This window comes from Seriola dumerili, unplaced genomic scaffold (genome assembly GCF_002260705.1).
Source record: "Seriola dumerili isolate Sdu_G_001 unplaced genomic scaffold, Sdu_1.0 BDQW01000003.1, whole genome shotgun sequence".
Lineage (NCBI taxonomy): Eukaryota > Metazoa > Chordata > Actinopteri > Carangiformes > Carangidae > Seriola > Seriola dumerili.
The window spans coordinates 15,458,501-15,479,352 of NW_019174258.1; the positions used below are offsets into that span (position 1 = coordinate 15,458,501).

Here is a 20,852-nt window from a genome sequence, read left to right on the forward strand (position 1 = left end):
TGACTAAAAGTAGATGGACACTTTGGACAGACAGTTAAATGATAATTGATGTTGCAGTCCTGACAGGGTGATTTTGAAGTTTTCCCTTATGGTCATGAGGTGGCTACTGGAAAAGCTGAACCTGTCTGTGAATTTGCTCCATGTAATAAACAGTAGTAGAAGTCAGATAGCTCTGCTCTGGTCTGTCTCCTCTCCCTTTGGCTCTCTGTGTCTGCTGTTGCTGTTTACTTGTGTTGCTACCACCTGACACTCAGCTTCTAACCAGACTACAAAGTCCAGAGGATTGTAAGGAGAACCAGGACGGGTGGAGCATGCATACTGAGCATGATTGGCAACTTGGTCCGAAGATGACTTGGCTTAAATGTTGTGAACATGAGAAGCTCAGGCAAACTCGGCTTTTCCCGGTGCACTGACTGAGGACTGCAACGTGTCCACTTGGGATCTGACTGTGTTGGTGAACTCCCTGAGGCCTTGTAAATCTCCTGCATGAAGAGATGGAAGATCTCACTGAGGAGTAATGCTACGTCCACACCACTACATTTTCATTTTAAAGTGGCACTTTCAAATGAAAACGGTCTCTGTCCAGACGAGCGTTTGAAGTCCCAATCGGAAATGATCTCTGTCCAGACAACCACATCTGAAAAAACATACATACCTGAGCAATCACTTACACTGGCATGCAGTTGATTAGTTGCAAAAAATATTACAAACGAGGAACATCAAAGACAGCTGCAGTGTTAAAATGCAGGATTTAACTGAACAACACCTGCTAGCAAAGACAACAAAGTCAATAACGCGTGTATTTTATTATCCATGTTGCTTTCACCACTTGTAGTTGAGGCTGATAAGACCCAATCATGGAGCGACCGTGGATGTCTATGTCATTGTTTCCAAAAGTCTCTGTTTTCACCCGTCCAGATACAACGCAACCCCAGACCAAAACGGGGTCAGCAGTGTTTCCAAAAGTCTCCGTGTTCATGGCTTGAAAACTCTGGAGTAGTGTGGACGGGAGGTGCAATCGTAGCAAAAGAGAAAAGTTTTAAAATGAAAACATAGTAGTGTGGATGTAGCCTATGTGATGTGCCTGTCCACAGCGTTGTTAAAGGGATTTAGTACATAGGTGTAAACATATTTGATATGCGCATATGAAAGAGCAAGTTGACGAGCATTTAATCTCTTTAGATGGTCAAGTAAGATGTGATACTTTGTTGGCTGAAATTCAGGAATAAAAGAGCCTTCAACAGGTGCTGCTGAAGGAGGCACAACAACTGGCTGCTGCAAATGAGGATAAGAAGTTTGAGGAGGGAGCAGGACACTAGCAGTAGCTCGTGGTTGGTTGGGGAGGGAGGACACCAACCTGGACCTGAGAGTAGAAACTCATCAGGTAAAGAATCTGGTAATTGAAGTGGTCTAAGGAAGGGGGCTGTGCTGCTAAGTTACAGTGTGTCTGGGCAGAACAGCAGCAGCAGCAGCAGTAGCAACTCCGGTGCTCTGTGTGTTGAGTTGTAGGTCATCCAGTACACAAAGCCCAGACTTGAAGTGTAAAAATGTGCTTCGGGTCAAATGTACATAACTACATATACGTAGTGCAGGTAAAATGCTAACTGTTATTTGGGCTGCGGACCTAAGAAAAGGTATTCCAGGGGGGAGGGAATACATTTTGCTGTGGTAAAGGATTTACAATAATCTCTGAGATGCATTCAGACTAACACTGTAAAATGTAGCGCTTGCTAGTACTGGACGCATATTAGGCTCACCAGGAGATGGAGGTTGGCCTGAGGCTCAGGAGTCTGTGAGGCAGAACTGGACTGGGGAAGTTGGCTCGAAAGGTCTTGTGGTTGAGGCTGAGGAGAAGGAAGCAGAAGATGAGGAAGTGTGCACAGCTCAGAAGGTGGAGACTGGAGGCTGTGCTAGAGCTGAGTCGACTCATGCGGATTTAAACATTTACAGAGTTACTACTCCAGAGCTGGGCCAAGTTTGGCAGGAATGGACAGCTTCATGGGGAGGAGGGTTATTGGCAGGTTTAGCATGGGCAGTAGACTGAGTAGAAGTAGATTAGTTATTAGTGGAGGCTGTGGCACCAGGACTATGTTCTAAAATCCACATAGTAAGTTGAATCATCATTTGTCTCGGTTCACTAATGTCACTGTTAATCATCAAACTTCATTCCTTTATTCACCAACAGCTGTCTCCAGAGGCGGCAACACCAGTGTTAATTCTTGTCTCTATCACGTCTTTTCTTCTACTGAAGTTAGCACGCTAACCAGCTAGCCCTGGCTCGTCTTGTCACTTTCTAGCGACTCACTGTAGCGTCCAATCTGCCATGATGACGTAGCGCTGCTCAGAGGACGTATTATAACCTCTATAACCTCAAACTTATCTCAGCATCTGTACACAGAATTAAGGCTGAGTGAGTTTTAGTTGTTAACTTTATATTAACAACATGTTCATGTCCTGAAATGTTACTGTATTGTTTGTGAACTATGACAGCTGACGTCTGTGTTAGGTTCACACACAATGTTCACAAAGCTGGGTGCTCACAACATTAGTAAGCTACTGTCATTACTGTTCAGTCTGTTAAAATATAACGCTGATTTTTAAACGAATATTTTCACCTGTCAGTTTAAACTACTGTTCACACAATAACTCTATGGAAGTGTGTGCATGTGGGTGTGTGTAAGCACACTGTGCATGCAGCTAGGGATGGGTATGGTTAAGATTTTAACAGTACTACTACTCTTACCGATACTGCTTATCGATCCAGTACTTGAACACTATTCTTATCGATACTTTTTTAGGGAAAAAAAAAAAACTTGAACAAACAAAACATTTGTCATACATGTGAGTAGAGCGTAGAGAGAGAGTAGAGAGTACAGTAGAACCACACTTTGGACCGTTTGGTTCTCTCCGCCATCGTTATCTATCTAACGATCTGTTTGACGGAGTCGGTGAAATAAATGTGCAAGATAACGTTTATCTAGCGGAGAGAATAAAAAAACGACTGCTCCAGTACCGATAGCAGAACCGCTAAGCTTATTGATACTGCGGTCTTTAATAATGTAGCCCCCAGGGGCCTGTTCAATACCAGGGCTCGGTACCCATCCCTACATGAAGCAGCCTCTGTTGTTTTCTGTTTTTGCTGGGGTATCAAGTTTGGTATTGAGAATCGTGGAATTTCATTGGTATTGACCGACTACCAAATTTCAGCTCAGAAGCGGTATCTGAGGGACAGGGATGATGGTGGAGGATTTGAAGCAGCACACGGCATGTCTCCAGTCAGGTGTTCAAGATGTCTGTGAACGGTGGAGTCAGCTGATCAGCACAGTGCTTCAGGGTAGATGGAGAGACAGAGTCAGGTCCAGCTGCTTTCCAGCTTTTTTGCCTCTTGAAAAGTTAATATCTCTAATAGCTAATATCTCTCCAGGATGGAGAGTCATCACTGTGGTGGAGGAGGAGGGTTGTTCCAGAGTCTGTACAGCTGAATCAGTACAATATGTGATTATTACTATATGACGTTGATAATCAGCATCATAAATAAAGAAAATAAAAGACAACCAGAGCATCTCTACTTTCCTCCATATCTACATCCGCTTCCCATGATTTTTCTCACAGAGAAATCAGGCAATTGAAGGATTTACTCAGCACGCTTTTGTTGAATTTTTGTACTTGTTTTCAACCTCCATCTAATGCACTGATATTTGTGTATCTGTAGCGGGAAGAAAATGAATGGGTCTCTGGACCATCCCGACCAACCAGACGTCGATGCCATTAAGATGTTTGTGGGACAGATTCCACGGTCCTGGTCTGAAGAGCAGCTCCGTGAGCTATTTGAGCCTTATGGAGCAGTCTATGAGATTAATGTTCTCCGAGACCGCAGCCAGAATCCACCACAGAGCAAAGGTCAGCCACACACACACACACACACACACACACACACACACACAGAAAGAGAGAAAGTGCAAGTACAGTGTAGAATTAACAAATAACAAAATAACAGATAGCAGTAACAGATTAGAGACATAAAGCCACAATAGAATTAATCTGAGCCTGCTGTAATCTATATGGGACCCTTAAATTTAGCAGTATAATATACAGTTTGATTGGGTCGTGCTTTTTGTCTTTTTTTTTTTAGTATTAAAAAATCATTGTGTGCATCATTTTGAATGCTAAAGGCCACTGTTCATCACTGTAGAGGGTTAATCATTTTCTTGAAGATCAATGATTTAAACTGGTCTACTGCCAAACTACTATGGGCCCACGCATATGTTCCATACAGTAGATGTATGGTCTTACATACCAAATGTAATAACTCAGTCAGGTGTGTAACACGGGTGTCTTTTTTCATTTTTTCATTCCCCTGCAGGCTGCTGTTTTATAACGTATTATACTCGCAAGTCAGCCTTGGAAGCACAGAACGCTCTGCACAACATGAAGATTCTGCCAGGGGTAAGTGACACCCCCTTCTTCTGACCTTTCCATGGACGTTGGTATTATTGTTATTAATTAATGTAATGTTTGTAAAAGAATAGTTTCTCAGCAACTTAAAACTCATCAAGCACATTTTTGATTTTTTACCAGCCACCGGACTTTTTTGGAAAATGTTGTATCTCATCAAAAGAAGCTCCAAATTGAGATACAGAGAGAAGGCACATCCATTATGAGCTCCACATTGTGCATGTTTAATGTTTAATTTCAAATATCCAGACGGTGGTGCTGTGGCACTTGTTTACAAACACTTGCTCCAAATGACATAATGTATCTGGACTGTGGTCTCATCATGGCGTCACACTGTTCCCCAGTGGTCCTGGAGGTAACGTAGAAATCTTGAGAGGTTTTTTCTTTGCCTCTGTGAAGGGGCTAAGAGTTTAGGACTCTCATGGTCTTCTGTGTGAAAAGAACTGGAACCATCTGGACAGACTAAAGTTGGTGTTCATTTTAAGTCGTGCAGTGCGACCTAACTAAGAGCTAGGACGTTTATACAGATATGGACGGAGCTGTCTTTCTGTATCGTGTGTTCAGTTCGTCTGTATTTGCGCATGTTTCCTGAAAGCTTACAGATACAGATGAAACGTAGTGGTACCTCCAGAAATGATAGGGGCAGTGTGGCCAGTAGTTCAAGTGAGACACAATCATAATAATATATCTCAATAATATATCTCAAAATATCTAATTTGTGATTAAACTGTAGAAGACTGAACTGAATCATCACGTGTGGATGCTTTACCACAATGTAGCCCTTCAATAGCCCCGAGTACTTTGTCCTTCTTTATCAGAATTGGAGAAGGAGCTTTGCTCCTGTAGAATTGTGGGAAGTTATATGGAGGTTTCCATTGATTTGGATTTGTCAGTACATGATTTAGATTAATATAAATTTTCATAAAAGTGTCATTGGTAGTGTTGCGGTTGGGTCGGTTTCCTTCATGATCTACAATTGACAATTGGTTTTTGAATCAGCTTTGTTTAAGTTGGACTGAAATGCAGAGATATCCTTCAGTTTGGAGGAGGAGGGGGATTTATATATTCTTTTTCAGCTATGTTCAGTTTAGCCTCTTTAGTCTCTGTCAGTTGTTTGGTCTGTTTGGTCAGATACAGAGTGGAGGCACCAGGGTGGGTTAGTCATCATTTTGCTGATCTGTACAGATGAAAGTCAGTTTGTTAATAATAATTTTGTAATTATTTTTGAAAGATTGAATGGAGTTGAGTTAATTATGATATTGGTAATTCCCTTACCAATATCGAAGTATTTCCTCTCTGACAGCCTAGATGGGTCAAAGCCTTTCCTCATTTGCTTGTTTGGGGGCTTCACTGTCCTGAGCAGCAGAGCTGCTAGCATCCTCACCACTGTCACCAGATTGTTTGCATATAAAAAACCTTGATTTTTTGGCCTGACTGTCAGACATTTGGGTTCAAAAGCTTTTATTGCACTTAATGCAAGTTGTCAACCTGCCTCTCCTCTGCTCTGCTTGGCTCCGCTCTGTGTGTGTGGGGAGGGGCTAAGACACACTGAAACTCAGTCTCTGAGACTCTCACACTGCTGGGTCTGCCCCCCAAGACAATGGTAGGGGAAACACTGATTTATATAGGGATAAAACCAGTCATTTGTCAATCCTCTAAACCATCAGCAGCGTTTGTTTTCCTGTTTTCCTCAGTGGCTGTCAGCAGCTCTAACCTTCTGTCTGTATGTATTGTTCTGTTGACATCCCAGGAAGTGGTGCCAATATTTGTTCTCGTAATACATCCATGGGCTGGCCCCATTGTTATTGGAGTCCAGAAAATAATTGAGAAGAAATTAATACCAATGTGTTTCTGATAATTCACAAACTCCACTTTGGACAGTTTTCACAGAGAGTGCTTCAGTGTAAGAAGTTAGATTGAAAAACCATCATGTCAGGGATCTTATGGTTTAAATGACAAACTTAACTCAATCGTGTAAAATCTAACAACTGATGACAAAAAAACTTTAAAGTGGAATTTACGATTGCCTGTTTCTGGTAGTGCAATTATAGCATCATGCTTTTACAATTAAATGTCAGCTTTTACGCATGTTTAGGTTTTCTAGTTTAATGTTGCCTTTACCTGACTTGCTTGAATGTATTAAAAGCACCAACATAATCATAATCAGTAATGGGTAAAAGACCAAGCAAGTGTGAGCCAACTCTCTAAACCATCTTTTAAACAGTGTCACAACCTGCCATCTTCTACCATAACTCCCCCTGCTATTCTTTTTCTAACTTCTGGAACTAGTAACATGGATATGATATCTCTGTCAACACTATTGAAATGCATCGCACAACACAGAGCTGCATATTCCAGCACTGTTAGTACTAATGTGTTATTTGTTGCCTTGTTCAGATGCACCACCCGATCCAGATGAAGCCAGCTGACAGTGAGAAAAACAATGGTAAGAATTCTTTTGCATTTCATGCGAGCAACTCTGTGTTAATTCCTTTACTAATGATAATGATAACCCTAACAAAGCTTATTGATTTAAAAAGCAATATAATAGGTAATTATATCATTTAATAAATCTATTCACCATGCTGTCTGCCATGAGGAAAAAGGAGCACTACTACCTGTAACACTGTTACCCACAGAGATGCTTCAGTCTATATATATATGTTTAATTAAAACAACTAGAAAACTTAAACTAGCACAAAGCCTGAGATGTGGATAAAACAGAAACCATCTGTCAAGTTGAGTCTTATCCACTTACTAACCAACACAACAAAGAAAAGGTTTAACTTTCTTCTTTCAGTTTTCTAAATTTCAGACATTCAGTTTTTCTCATCCATAATGTTTAAATACTTTTATTCTGCTGAGTATAGGTTCATAATTTTTCAAGTCTGTCTAAAAACTATATTCAGGTGCTTATATGAACATTGAAACTTTTTTTTAATTGTGGTAATAATTCCTCTTATTCATACCTCAAGTGCATTCATTGTTTTATGCAAAGATGTATTTGAAGCTAATGTGAGGCTTCAGCAGTCTGAGTTGATCAAATCGAGTAGATATCTTCCTGCAGAGAAGGAGACCGTGGATTTTCTCCCCCATCACTCGCACTGGAATCACATTACTGTAGGAAGGGATCTGTTAATGGCCAGTATGAACAGAAGGAATTATTACAGTAAGCAAAACCTGTTTCAATGGTTATATTTGCACCTGAGTACTGTTTGAAGATTGGCTTGAAAAATTGTGAACTTCTTTTACCTTGAAGGTTTTTTCAGGCCGTTTTTAGTCCTCGCCTTGTTTTACTCCAACAAGCTTGAAAAGAATTGTGAAACTGTTGTTAATGCGTCACAGAGCTCAGCTGTTAGAAGAGACTGTCCTAAACTTAACTCATGTCTGTTTGATGATAAGTTGCAGAAGAGCCACAAACAAATGTTTGTGTGTGTTGAATGTTGTAATTGAACCATTATCATAGAGTCTGTTTGACCTGGTCTTTTTGATGTTGTGTTGAATACAGCAGTGGAGGACAGGAAGCTGTTTATTGGAATGATCTCCAAGAAGTGTAATGAGAATGACATCAGACTGATGTTCTCCCCGTACGGACAAATAGAGGAGTGTCGGATACTTCGAGGCCCTGATGGACTCAGCCGTGGTATGGCTTATTCTGTTGATAATGTGACAGTGGTAAAAAAACAATGTGACCATTTGAATCACCTGAATCTGCAGCTCAGTCTGCAGCTTTACAGAGCTTTTTAACAAGTTTCAGCTCATTGTTTATCTGTCTGGCCTGAAACACTCTGACTGCTCCCAAAGCTTTGTTTTCAGTCACAGCACGTGACTGTTCAGTGAAAATATCTAAAAACCCAGTGAACAACACCTACTCAGCACCAAGACAGACCCACACAGTTAGCAACTAGCTGGTGAGCATAGTGGAGCCTGATATTTCCCTCAGGAGCCAAAAGAAAGTAAATATTGGACTTAAAGTCACCAGGTGGCCAGAAACACGACTTCCAGTGAATGATAATGTTGCCCCGTCACTGCTTGACATGTGTCTGAATTGAAATGGGCAGATACCACGGGGAGGGGGGGATAACATGTTTGGTTCACCAAGGCAACACAGCTTAGTAAATACTCATAAAATGTAGGTAACTCAGACGTTAACTTTTGAAAACCATGGAGCAAAACAATTTGACTGAATGTCAAATGGCCATTTGATGATGTCTGATAACTGATACCAGCTGATTGTTAATATTGGTTGGGTGTAGAAATTGCCTCAAATATTTCTCTTTGTAGTCTAGACTCTAGACTCTAGAGAATTACTCATCAAGACCCATATGCTTTTATGTTTATTGGGAGATTTAAAAGTGTGAGATGATGATATGATATTGAAGACCGTGCTCAGCTCCGACCCAATTTAACCTACATAATCACACACACACACACACACACACACACACACACACACACACACACACACACATATATACACACATATGTAGATGTATGGTGGTGGAAAGTTTATGTGAATCATGACGCACTGTGTTTCTGTCTTTCAGGTTGTGCATTCGTGACATTCACAGCCAGACAAATGGCCCAGTCAGCCATCAAGTCCATGCACCAGTCTCAGACCATGGAGGTGAACTTCAGCTCCACACTAAAAACAATATGTGATGTTGTAAAATTATGACCTTAATCTCAAAAGTGGTAGATTAAATTGTTTCCACTGTTGAAATATTACCAAAAAAAACATTTAATCATCATTCAAGGTAGAACAACTTTTAAAAAATAATATCAATTATTTTACTTGCACTTCAGTTGTAAGTTAATGCAGGTTTAATCAGTATTTATATCAGTACATGAAGCTGTCACAGTACTGAAGATTTCCTGTGTCTGTGTTCAGGGCTGTTCATCGCCCATAGTTGTGAAGTTTGCAGACACTCAGAAGGACAAGGAGCAGAAGCGCATGGCCCAACAGTTGCAGCAGCAGATGCAGCAACTTAGTGCTGCCTCCATGTGGGGAAATCTCACTGGGCTCAACAGCCTGGGGCCACAGTACCTAGCAGTGAGTGTGTGTTTATAGGGTCAACATACACTGATCGACCCCATGACGAAGCAATTTCACCAGTTAAACTTTGCTGTCACTTATCTCTAATATGTTGTTTCTCATATCTCCTCCTGGCAATAGCTCTACTTACAGTTGCTGCAGCAGTCAGCCTCCACAGGGAATGCACTCAACAACCTGCACCCTGTTTCAGGTACACACACAAACACACACACACATTGTAAGATGAAGGATTAGAGATGAGAAGTAAGATCAGGATTTGAAAATAGGAGGATGTATTGTTAAGTGAATAGTAATCTCATACAGTCAGCAAACTCATCTGTATATACTGTCTTTATATACAGTACTGGTCAGAAAACGGCGTGGGTGGAGTTTTCAACTTGAACTGAGTGTGTGTGTGTGTGTGTGTGTGTCTGTCAGGTCTTAATGCCATACAGAACCTGGCTGCTTTAGCAGCAGCAGCAACTGCCACACAGGCCACGCCCACAGGCTCCAGCGCCATGACAACATCTAGTAGCCCTCTAAGTGCACTAACAAGCTCAGGTAACAAAAATTACAACTGTAGTACTGTATTATAGTCAAGGCTTAGCGGTTTGTTGTCATCCATGTGAGTCCACATAAACACATACAGTGGCAAGAAGGAGCCAGAGATGCTGTGGAATGAGATCAAATCCAAGGGTTCGCTTACTTTTTCCACCAGAACTGTGAATGTTTATTGAAAGTGAAAATTGTTTGTGTTTGTCTACACTTGTGACTTAGATGAAGATCAGACACATTTTATGACCAGTTAATGTTAAACCAGGTATTTCTAAAGGGGTCACACACTTTTTCTTGCCACTTTATTCTCAGAAATTATACTCTCATTTTTAAACATCTGTACAGCTATTTATAATTATATATAAATACATATTAACTGTATATGAGTAAACTATATAAAAGGCTTCAGGAAACAGCAGCAACTGCTTATCAAACACTAATTCTCCTTAAGGCTTTTTTTGTCAGAATATAATAACTTGTAGTTTTTTGTGTAGTAAAAATGTTGCTCTATCTAACACACAGACTGTAGCACTGTGACTGTACCGGTTTGTCTAATATTTTCCAGTTGATCATAGCACTAACAGTACATGTTCCCCGAGCAGGCTCCTCTCCCACCTCCAGCAGCAACTCCTCAGTGAACCCTATATCTTCTTTGGGGGCTCTGCAGTCTCTAGCTGCTGGAGCTGGAGCCAGCCTCAACATGGGCTCCTTGGCAGGTACTGACCCTAAACTGGACCTGTATTTGTCATCTGCATGGGATTGAAAATTTCCACAGATAATATTACTGTGAGGCAGTGTGGTTGATGTGGATTTACAGAGCAGGGAATGTGATGGTGTATTGATTTTAGCTTCATGTATTTGCCATCGGGCACATATGTGGTTTCTCATATTTCAATGTTGCCAGTGCAACAGTTAGACTTCACACTGGAGACCACTAGTATGAAGACACATTCCCTCCAGGTGTTTATTATTTAGCTGTAAGAGATATTTATGTGGCCCCTGCTGATTTCAATTTCAATTCAATTTGGATCCCAAGGTAGCAACTACTCTTCCTGGGTACCATGCAAGTAAACATTACATCATGATGCAAAACAATAATGTAAATTAAAATCAAAGACAAAGGGGAAAAAGAAAATAATGACAAGAACAAACAACAGTAAAACTACTAAGTATCCACGCTGTATCTAAGTCAGTAAAAGATTTGATACAGCTCAAAAACAATGATAAATCCTGTGTAATCTAGCATGCAGGAACAGCAGTGTTTCCTTCAGAAGTTATACCTTGAGCCTGTATTGTTTTTTTAGTTTTCTAGGTTCTGTCATTTAATTTGTTATGTAAAGTGTCTTAGAGTATCTTCACAGGTTTATAAATAATTCATTATTATTATTCACTCTCACGACTAGTTTTCCAGACAGAAGCTTTAATTGATCTCTATAAATGAATAAACACTCTTGTTACTGCTCTACTTCTGACTGTTATCATGTTGAGGTCAACATTTCTTTGAATGATGAGACCTGATCTTTTCACTCATGTCATTTCTGTTTTTCTGTATCTCTGACGCAGGCATGGCAGCACTGAACGGCAGCCTTAGCTCTGGAGGCCTGTCTAACGGCTCAGGAAACACCATGGAGGCCCTGAGCCAGGCCTACTCAGGCATCCAGCAGTATGCTGCTGCTGCCGCCATCCCCAGTCTGTACAACCAGAGTCTGCTGCCCCAGCAGAGCGTGTCAGCTGCAGGCAGCCAAAAAGAAGGTGGGTCCCGAGGGAGTGGAAAAAGGGAGCAAGTGTAAAGGGAGCAGAGAGAGCTGCGGGGTATTTATCATAACCAGTGTCAGAAATGGACACGTTTCTTGAGAAAAACTTAACTGTATGAGTGTGGAAAACCAGAATCCCAAACTACTGTACAAAAACAACAACAAAAAAGAGCTATAGATTAAAAAACATATGAGCTAAAGTGTAGATTACTTCTCTTAATGTGCATATTTTCTTAAAAACTGACCTGTTAAATGGGCTGCCACCTCCTCTGCAGGTAAATGAAAGACGGCTAAGAGGGGCAGACTGACCTCTAATGGTTTTTGAATGAGGGGAAATTCCACAGTTGTTTGATACCAGGTTTAAGATAGTGTTGCAGGCAGGTTGGAAGAAATGTGTGTGTGCCGTGTGTTGCTCTCACCTTCTGCTAAGGATTCTGTCTTGTTTTAAATATGCTGCGTCAGCCAGCAACAGTCACAGCACCGGTAAGACGTCCCCACTTTCTCTCTGACATGGCCTCAGATCATTATGTCAACAGCTCCGCTTTAAAACAAGTTCAAGTCCATAACAGAAGGCTTGTCCTTGTGTTTATGTTACTCCCACTTCTCACACATTCTCACTCAACTTGTTTTATTTTATATTTATTTCTTTTTAGTCAGTGTCTTATATGACATCACAGCCGCTACAGGGTCATGTGGTAGAAGAAAAAATTAATGTGGAAATCTGGATTGGTAAACTTTGTGACCTATATTTTAATGGAGCAGACATCACAATCTAGATTTTCTCACTTAGATATTTTTGTAAATATTCATGTTGTGTTCTCAGACAACAAATAAAGAATGAAATTTGATGGCTCATAAATACCGTGATGACCAGCTTTTATAGCCAGGCTCATTTTTATGTGCTTTATAGATTGGCTGTAGAGATATTTAAGAGGAGTGATCAGAGAAAGTTAGAAGAAACAAATGGTTGCCATCTTCAGGTAAAGCTATCACATCAGCCACCACATCTAAATGAGTGTGTGTCTGCAAAACAAGTCTAAAATATATTTACTGTCAATGTGGCTGTAGACAGAGACTCCTCTTCTGAAACGGTTTAGCAGCACATGCTCTCAGTTTACCAGTCTGCTTACATGGGTTAAACAGTTTGTTTAGTCTCCTGGGTATTGATTTTCCACATCAGTTGTTTTTTCTATCACATGGGCTCTGGGGAGTTCCACATGATACAGCTGTTACAGCATTTGTTTGAAACATAATTTGATCAGGACCATAACTGGAAGAATTAGATGAATTTATTGAGTCAAAAATTGTTATAGTTGTTAAAATATCCCTGTGTTTAATGTTTGTATGACTGGTAAAACAGACTTGTTGATTGACAGGTCCAGAAGGTGCCAACTTGTTCATTTACCACCTGCCCCAGGAGTTCGGGGACCAGGATTTGCTCCAGATGTTTATGCCCTTTGGAAATGTCATCTCTGCTAAAGTCTTCATTGACAAACAGACAAACCTCAGCAAGTGCTTTGGTGAGTTGACATCGACTACTGTTAATAATCCCTCTTATGATCAATAAATGATATGAATCAGTCGCTACAGGATCTTGTAACAACCAGCACAAGCAGTACGCCCATAGTTGTTTTCCTGACCTTTAAATTGGTCTGTGTGGTATTTTGGTGCAGCGTGCATGGTGCACAGGTGGGCAGAGAGGTGCAAACAGGAGGCAGGTTTATTCGGGTTCATTCAGAGTGCCAAGTGAGTTGTTAGTATTTTGGTGGAAATGACCTTGCACTGAAAATAGACGCCTCAGAACTGCGTCTGTTTCAGGAGCAAAATCACTGCTGCCATTTCTATGATTTTAACAACAACTATACTTTTGCAGTCAACGGACCATTTAAGGTGTCATACATGTTCTTATTTCTTCTGTGGTGTTATTGTTCAAAAATCACTTTTAAAAGATCATAATGGTGATGACTTTTAGAACAGTTAAATTGAGCTCTTACAAGCCACTACCCCTGCCTGCACCTCTACACACCTCGTCACTGTTGCACAGCTGCCTGTTTTTCTGCTGTTGTTATTCTACTCCCAGCCCACTTTGGTGGTTTTGGTGTGGCTGTGTCTGTTAAATCGGTAAACCGTTAACACCCTCAGCAAAATAAAAGCGCTCCACCGAAGGGGCGGAGTTGTTTTCATGAAGACCTTTGAAAAATATTGAAATAATGGTAATGAGGACAATAGAAATTATTGACAGCGTTGTGACATCAGTAAGCACACTTTTCCAGTAGTGTGCTCTACCAACAAGCATATTTCAAATGGTTAGCAAGTTGTGTACAAAGGGTTGTTCACGTTTGATTTGTTGAAGCTTGTTGGAGCAAAACAAGTCTGGGAGTAGAAACTGCCTAAAACCTGGTTTAGTATTTGTAGTTTGATTATTCATGGAGACATTTTCAGAAACAATCTTCAAAAAGCAGTCACGTATGTACACTGAAACAATTTTCGTTTGAGGTTATTTCTCCCGTTCTAACTAGACATTAAAAAACCCTTGCCTAATGCACTTTCAATATAAATGATGGGGACAAAATCCTCATTCTATGCAATGGTATATTCCAAAATTGAGTATCATTTATATGGATATCAGCCTCACATTGCAGCTTAAGCTTAAGTTCAGAATGTATTTTTCCACAAAATAAGGACTCTGAAACCCCATCATTTACACTGATACTGCTGTAAAGAAACAATTTGTAAGTGTTGTTATTGCTACATAGCTAACGTTAGCATTAACAGCTTTTTACTGACCAGTCTAGAAGAAACATTGTGAGTACAGCAACAAACTTCATTCCTTTACTCACCAACAGCTGTCTCCAGAGGTGGAAAGCAACACCAATGTTAACTCTTGTCTTTATCACTTCATTGCTTCTGCTGAAGTTAGCATGCTAACCAGCTAGCCTTGGCCCGTCCATCATCGCTTTCAGATAGCAACTCACTGTAGGTTCCTATCTGCCCTGAAGATGTAGCGCTGTTGAAAGGGCATATTATAACTTCTTGTCTTGTAAACGCAATAATGGCTGAAGCTCTTGTGAAATGACAATCACCACCACCTGCTCCTGATAAGAAACTATGTTTAGCAGCAGAGAAATACAAATAGCTCCTGTAAGACAAGAACTCTTTAGGGCCTGTGTGGACGAGAGAAATGAGTAAAGCAATCAAAACATGTTTCATGTACATATAGACACCTGACTGATTGTTTAAAGACAGGCAGAAAAAATGTGAATCTGTCCTTAAATGCGGGAGCTAGTGGCGTTTGGTTACTTTCATCTTTTTTTGCTTTGACCATTTTCATAGTTCAAACTCTGGTGGATAAAGATTTGTTTCATTTGCAATAATCTTCCCTGAGGCACTATTTGAATCCATCTCAAAATATTGTGAATGTTTGTATTTCTCCCTCAGGCTTTGTGAGCTATGACAACCCCGTGTCATCACAAGCAGCCATCCAGTCAATGAATGGTTTCCAGATCGGTATGAAGAGGTTGAAGGTGCAGCTGAAGCGCTCAAAGAATGACAGCAAGCCCTACTGAAGGTGCTGAGGCACTGCAGACTTAGCTAGGCAGGGTGGTGTTATGGTAAGTGGAGTATGAATAACCAAGACTGGTCCACAGAAACTTGTCTGTGCATTACAGGGTGATGTCTGCTGCGCTGCCTCTCCTGGTCACTGTAACATGTCCAGGCAAAGAGACACATGAAGCTACATGCAAGAGTTTTTGGGCTAGACTGGATTCTTCCTGTGTTCTGTTGTGGTTTATGCACTTTGTTTTCATTTTAACAAATAAGACAAACAGGTGTATTTTAATTTAAGTTGAAATGTTATCAGTTTGCTGTGGTACATAATAAACATATGAGTTAATTGTTAGGATATGTTGCACTTTGACAGTCAGGTGCCAAATCCATCAGTTTTTACTTCCTGTTCCCCACCACCGCCCAGACTCAGCTAAAGCTCCTGGCAGCAGGAAGCAGCTGCAAAAGACAGCTGCATTTGATTAGAAAACAGAAATCGTCACTTTTCTTTTTACATTTTCACAAACCAAATGTGTGGTTTCCCCGACTTTTGTATCAGTTATCTGTATTATCTCTTGAAATGGAAACCGTGTATGTCAGATACACCAAAATTAGTTGTTAAAGTAACGTTCAGAAGCTCAGATTGTTTTAAGGAGGAGCTCCACCAAAACATGCAACTATATTGACATAACTGTCCTCATACTGAGTGTGTGCGTGGCTGTGTTTGTAAGTGTTAGTGTTGTGAGGGCACAGTGTTAATCAGTGACTGCTTGTTCCTGTTCTCTGCTGTTTCAACTCTGAGCTAAAGTCACTGAAGTCAGATTTAACCTCCAACCCACAAACTCCCATAACCCTCCTGCTGATAGAACCTGGTGTCCTCTGAGCTCTGTGGTCTGACAGGACCCCCACCTGTGTGTGAGTTACACCTAAACACAATGACACATTAATGCTTGTTTATATCCAACTGGTCATCATTAAATGGATGGATACACATCTGCACATTGGTTGGGTTGTACATAAACATCGGCTGGAACTGATTTTTGTCTGTTAAGCAGTTTCCTCATTGCATTTATTGTATTTTTTTATCTGGAGGTTAGTAAAACAAATTTCTAATACTGTTAAAATTGCATGTAAGTATAGACTAAACTGAATACAGCATGTTTTGGTGGTGCTCCTCCTGTGCTGCTGCACTCTGAGCGACAGGTTAAAGGTCAGCCTGATGTGGCTGTGAAGCCTAAATGCCAGTTGTAACTAGCAACGCAGTGAAGTTTGGCATAAAAAAGCCCAGACATCATAGATTTGATTTTAGAGTCTGTCTAACGGAGATTTAATGCCTCACTGAAATACACATTTTATGGTTTTAGTTAGTTTCGACTTTGAATCCAGGTGATTTGTAAAAATTTATCACAACCCTCAGCTACTGTCCTGCTAGTTAGCGGCTAGCTAATCTACAGAGGGCTACACCACTATGTCTCTCACTGAATATCTTCTGTGATTGGAGAATTCATATAAATGTCAAATTTGCTCAAGACAAACGCGTTAGTTGCTTAGACTACCAGAAAATCGTGTGTATGTGTGTGTGTGCGTGTGTGTGTGCGTGTTTTTTAATAGAACTAGGAAGCAAGACAATTGTTGAGATGTATATTTAAACTTATGCCTTTTCTATTTTTATATAGGTTTTATACTTCCCCTGTGTGTTGGGGAACTATTTATTGCCTAAATTATTTATCTGAAATTATTGAAATTATTTTGAAAGACAAATGTGAAGTCCAACAACTCCATTTGATCTCCTGGTGTGTGTCCTCTCTTTGCCTGTTAAGCGTTGTTTCCTTTTTGGTGATGTGTACTATGTGTCAGTGTGGCATGGACTGTGTGTGTAGGATCCATCAGTGCTGCTACAGAACCCCTCTCTGTCATACATGCCTCCATCTGAATAAATCATTTTCCAAAAACACAGGGAGCATAGTTTATTCTATAAGTCCATTTTAACGTGTGCCTGTGGGTCCTGTCTCTCTGTATGAATAAATAGCCATCCTATATGTGCTGTCAGCAGCTTTGCACCAGGTGAAGTCCTGGGTGTATTTCTGGTAGTATTAAAAGGGATTCCAGATCCTAGTCCATAGACTGAGTCGTCTGTAGTGGGACGGTCAGACAGATTCTCTCCCTGTTGCTGGGTCACCCATGTCACAGCAGCTGACAGTCACTGTGTCTTGTGTGATGTTGTCCCACTTACTTAATGTTATGTTGTTGCTGGAAGTTTCTTGGTATGTTGTATACTGTACAAAAATCATTCTCACTATTGCACAAAAACCATGATCATGTATCAGGGACTTTGTCGTCATAGCTGATCCAGCTGTGTTGTGCTTTAACACCGCTGTTCCATTCTGTCTCTATATATCTATAAGACAAAATACAAGCTTTATGGTTTGCACAGTGAAAATTAAACAAGTCTTTAATGATGAGTAATAGTGGTGAGGTCATGAACTGGGTGACTGAAAAAATGCTGCAGGATGGAAGCAAAGCATAAACTCCACTGTCAGGATACAGTTTACCACGTTACACAGTGTTACAGATAAACAGGTGTTATACTGATACAGTTACCACTAAGCTCATACGTGTTTGTTATGAAGTGAAACATTACAGCAGCTTTTGCTTTTTCAAGTTCACCACTGCTATTAACACATCAGCCATTTAAGGGCAACTTCCTGGTGATATGTTTTATAAGTTAACAAGGATCCCCTCAGTTCACCTCCACTTTTTGTCTCTATAGTTCTTTTGTCGCATACAGCCACTGAACTGGGACATTTCTGCCTTAATGTTTTCTGCACGAGAGGTGCCCAGAAAATACCTTGTTTAAGTTTTACTGTGGAACACTGGCTAAAAGTCTTGAACTGAAAGAGACATAAAGTAAAAAAAAAAAATATCTGTTAAAAGACCAAAACCCTTAATGTGTGTCAGTCCATCTCTCAATACTTTGTGACTTCCCTACTGTCTGTGGTTCTCAGCCCCAAGCCCATTGATTCCTACTGAAGATGTAAATCTTATACAAACCTCACAAATGTTTAAAACAGGCTCAGCAATTTCGTGACTAGATTTTGGCAGATGTTACTCAAACAGGAGGAAATAGTTTTTGTTCAGGACTATTTTCAGCTGTGGATTAATCCACATTTGTTGCTGTAGTGAGTGTTTTAGGCAGCAGCGCAGTGTGTATGTGGGAATTAGTCATAATAAACTACAGGGTGTGTGTTCATGGTGATGAACAAATCTCTCACCCAGTGCAACAGTGTGTCTCACTGATGAGTTCACTGTTGGTTCAGGTCTGTGTGGGATTTGTTAATTATATAAAGAACGTCACCAGAATTCTGCTTTGGATTGTGGGTAAAATTAAGCTTTCAGATATAAATCAGGAGACATACCAAATGCCAGTTGGAATATGATAAGAACAGCTATGTGTAAATTAAAAGAGAAAGTTAACATCTCTTAAGTACAAATCATGTATACTTCCAATTGCATGCTGGGTAGTTTCAGATGTATTTTTGCTTCAGTTCTAGACGGACTTTGGTTTTCATTCATTTATTTATAGCAATCAAATCACAAACTATAGAAATTGCCCATATGGTTTAATCCAACAGAATGACCATCAAGTCCGCTTTAAAGGAGCTATTTCTAAGTTTTGCTATTGCTACATAGCTAATGTTAGCATTAGCAGCTGTTTATTTACCAGTCTAGAAAAAAAACATTGTGAGTTCAGAATCAAACTTCATACCTTTGCTCACCAACAGCTGTCTCCAGAGGTGGAAACAAACACCAATGTTAATTCTTGTTTTTATCACGTCTTTTCTTCTACTGAAGTTAGCATGCTAACCAGCTAGCCCGGGCCCATCTCGTCACTTTCCAAGAGCGACTCACTGTAGCCTCCAATCTGGCCTGAAGAGAAATCTCCCATCAAGAGACAACTTACAAGTAGCCCCTATAATCTTTGTCAAAGTTGCATTTTTTTGAGTCAATCAATGTAGACTATCGATATTAATCTGTGATAAAACTGTGTTACTAAGCAACAAAAATGTAACTGTGACAAAAATCAATCAGTTGATGCTCACAGGGATTCGACTGCACAATTCACAGATTTCAAGAGCCTACTAATATATTTTCGTATCTTCAAAGAAATGAATGGTAACTAGTGACTAAGTGCTTTATTGATAGATGAATTACATCCAGAAACCTAAGATGAATTAATGTCATTTGCACAATAGTTAAATTAAAACTTGTTGTATGGGACTCAAAATACATTTTTGAAAATCAAATTTGAAAACGGATGAAGTCGCATGTTGAATGAAACATTTTACTCTTTTATAGCTTTTTTAATTGCATCATTTACATGCCGTAAACAGTTAATGATAACTGATTATGACAGATTAGTTTTGGTCCTCTGGAGCCTCTGTATGTGATGAGCTGTTTTTTGTGCTAGACTGTAGCTGCTGATCCAGATCTCTGTGACCTGCATGTTGTCACTGACTCTGCGCTGCCATTTTATTTAGGCTGTCTTATGTGTGTGTGTTTTGCCTTTGTTGTCATCCACCTTCAGTTTGTGGTAACACTCGTCCTCACTCTGTCCCTGTTGACACTGTTGACTGTTGAGTGTTTAGACTGTAATTCAACCCCACACAAAGATAATCATTCTTGGTTTCTTTTCTCTTCTCCTGTCTGTGTTCCATTGCTGTTTAACCTAGGTTTGTCTCCCTGTTGTGTTTTTCTTTTTGTTTTTTCTAGATCTCTTCCTGTTTGCCCTAGCATGTTGATGTGGCGTCACAGTTCATCGTCCAGTCCTTGTGTTTCCTGCGCTTCTCTGATGCTTCCAATTTCACCTTTGACCTTGTGTTTGACATTGATGAAGTTTTGTTTTGTTGTTTCCTGTATGTCCTCTGTGTTGTCAGCAGGGGCACTAGAAAGACTGCCACTGAATATGTTTGAAAGTCACATTAGACTTATTACAAGCAAATAAGAGAATCTATTTTTCTAGAACTGACTCACATAACCACTAGATTTTTTGCGAAATCAGTTTGAGTCTGAGCTTTAACTTTGTTTTTATCTCCTGTGTTGTGGAGCAGTCCTCCCAGTGCCCCCCATCCTCTGGTTTTGTTGTGGTTTTTTTGTGTGTGACAGCAGCTAATCTGTCTCCAGACGATGTTGTGCGTGAGTTCATCTTTGGGAGTTCACATTTTGAGTGATGTTATGAGGAGGAAGCATTTAATGTCAGTGTAAAAAAAAAAAAAATTCAGTTTCTAATTTCAGCCTGTCAACTCACCACCACAATCTGCTCTATCTCCTGTGTGGAAAATTAGACATAAAATCCACAGGGGAAAGACTTTTGTCACGGTATATTTAGCCTCTATGTTTTTTTTTTTCTTTTAATATATCCACAGTGAAATTCTTGGTAAACTGTGATCTAGTTTGTGTTAACTTAAAAACAAATAAACTGGTGCCAAATGTTTTGCACAATCAGTATTTTC

At 40.1% G+C, this 20,852-nt stretch overlaps 1 protein-coding gene across 2 annotated transcripts in view; it reads left to right on the top strand.

Moving 5' to 3' along the window:
- The window catches only part of celf1 (CUGBP Elav-like family member 1), a 37,030-nt gene extending 16,178 nt beyond the window's left edge, over positions 1-20,852 (top strand). For both annotated transcript variants that reach the window (XM_022739972.1, XM_022739981.1), the window contains 13 exons: positions 3,713-3,900; positions 4,364-4,446; positions 6,853-6,901; positions 7,964-8,098; positions 9,003-9,082; positions 9,347-9,508; positions 9,632-9,701; positions 9,929-10,051; positions 10,648-10,761; positions 11,609-11,797; positions 13,176-13,319; positions 15,238-15,410; positions 20,113-20,852. In XM_022739972.1, coding sequence (XP_022595693.1) covers positions 3,713-3,900; positions 4,364-4,446; positions 6,853-6,901; positions 7,964-8,098; positions 9,003-9,082; positions 9,347-9,508; positions 9,632-9,701; positions 9,929-10,051; positions 10,648-10,761; positions 11,609-11,797; positions 13,176-13,319; positions 15,238-15,365 — 1,465 coding nt within the window. In that variant the 3' untranslated portion in view covers positions 15,366-15,410; positions 20,113-20,852. The remainder of the gene's footprint in view (positions 1-3,712; positions 3,901-4,363; positions 4,447-6,852; positions 6,902-7,963; positions 8,099-9,002; positions 9,083-9,346; positions 9,509-9,631; positions 9,702-9,928; positions 10,052-10,647; positions 10,762-11,608; positions 11,798-13,175; positions 13,320-15,237; positions 15,411-20,112) is intronic.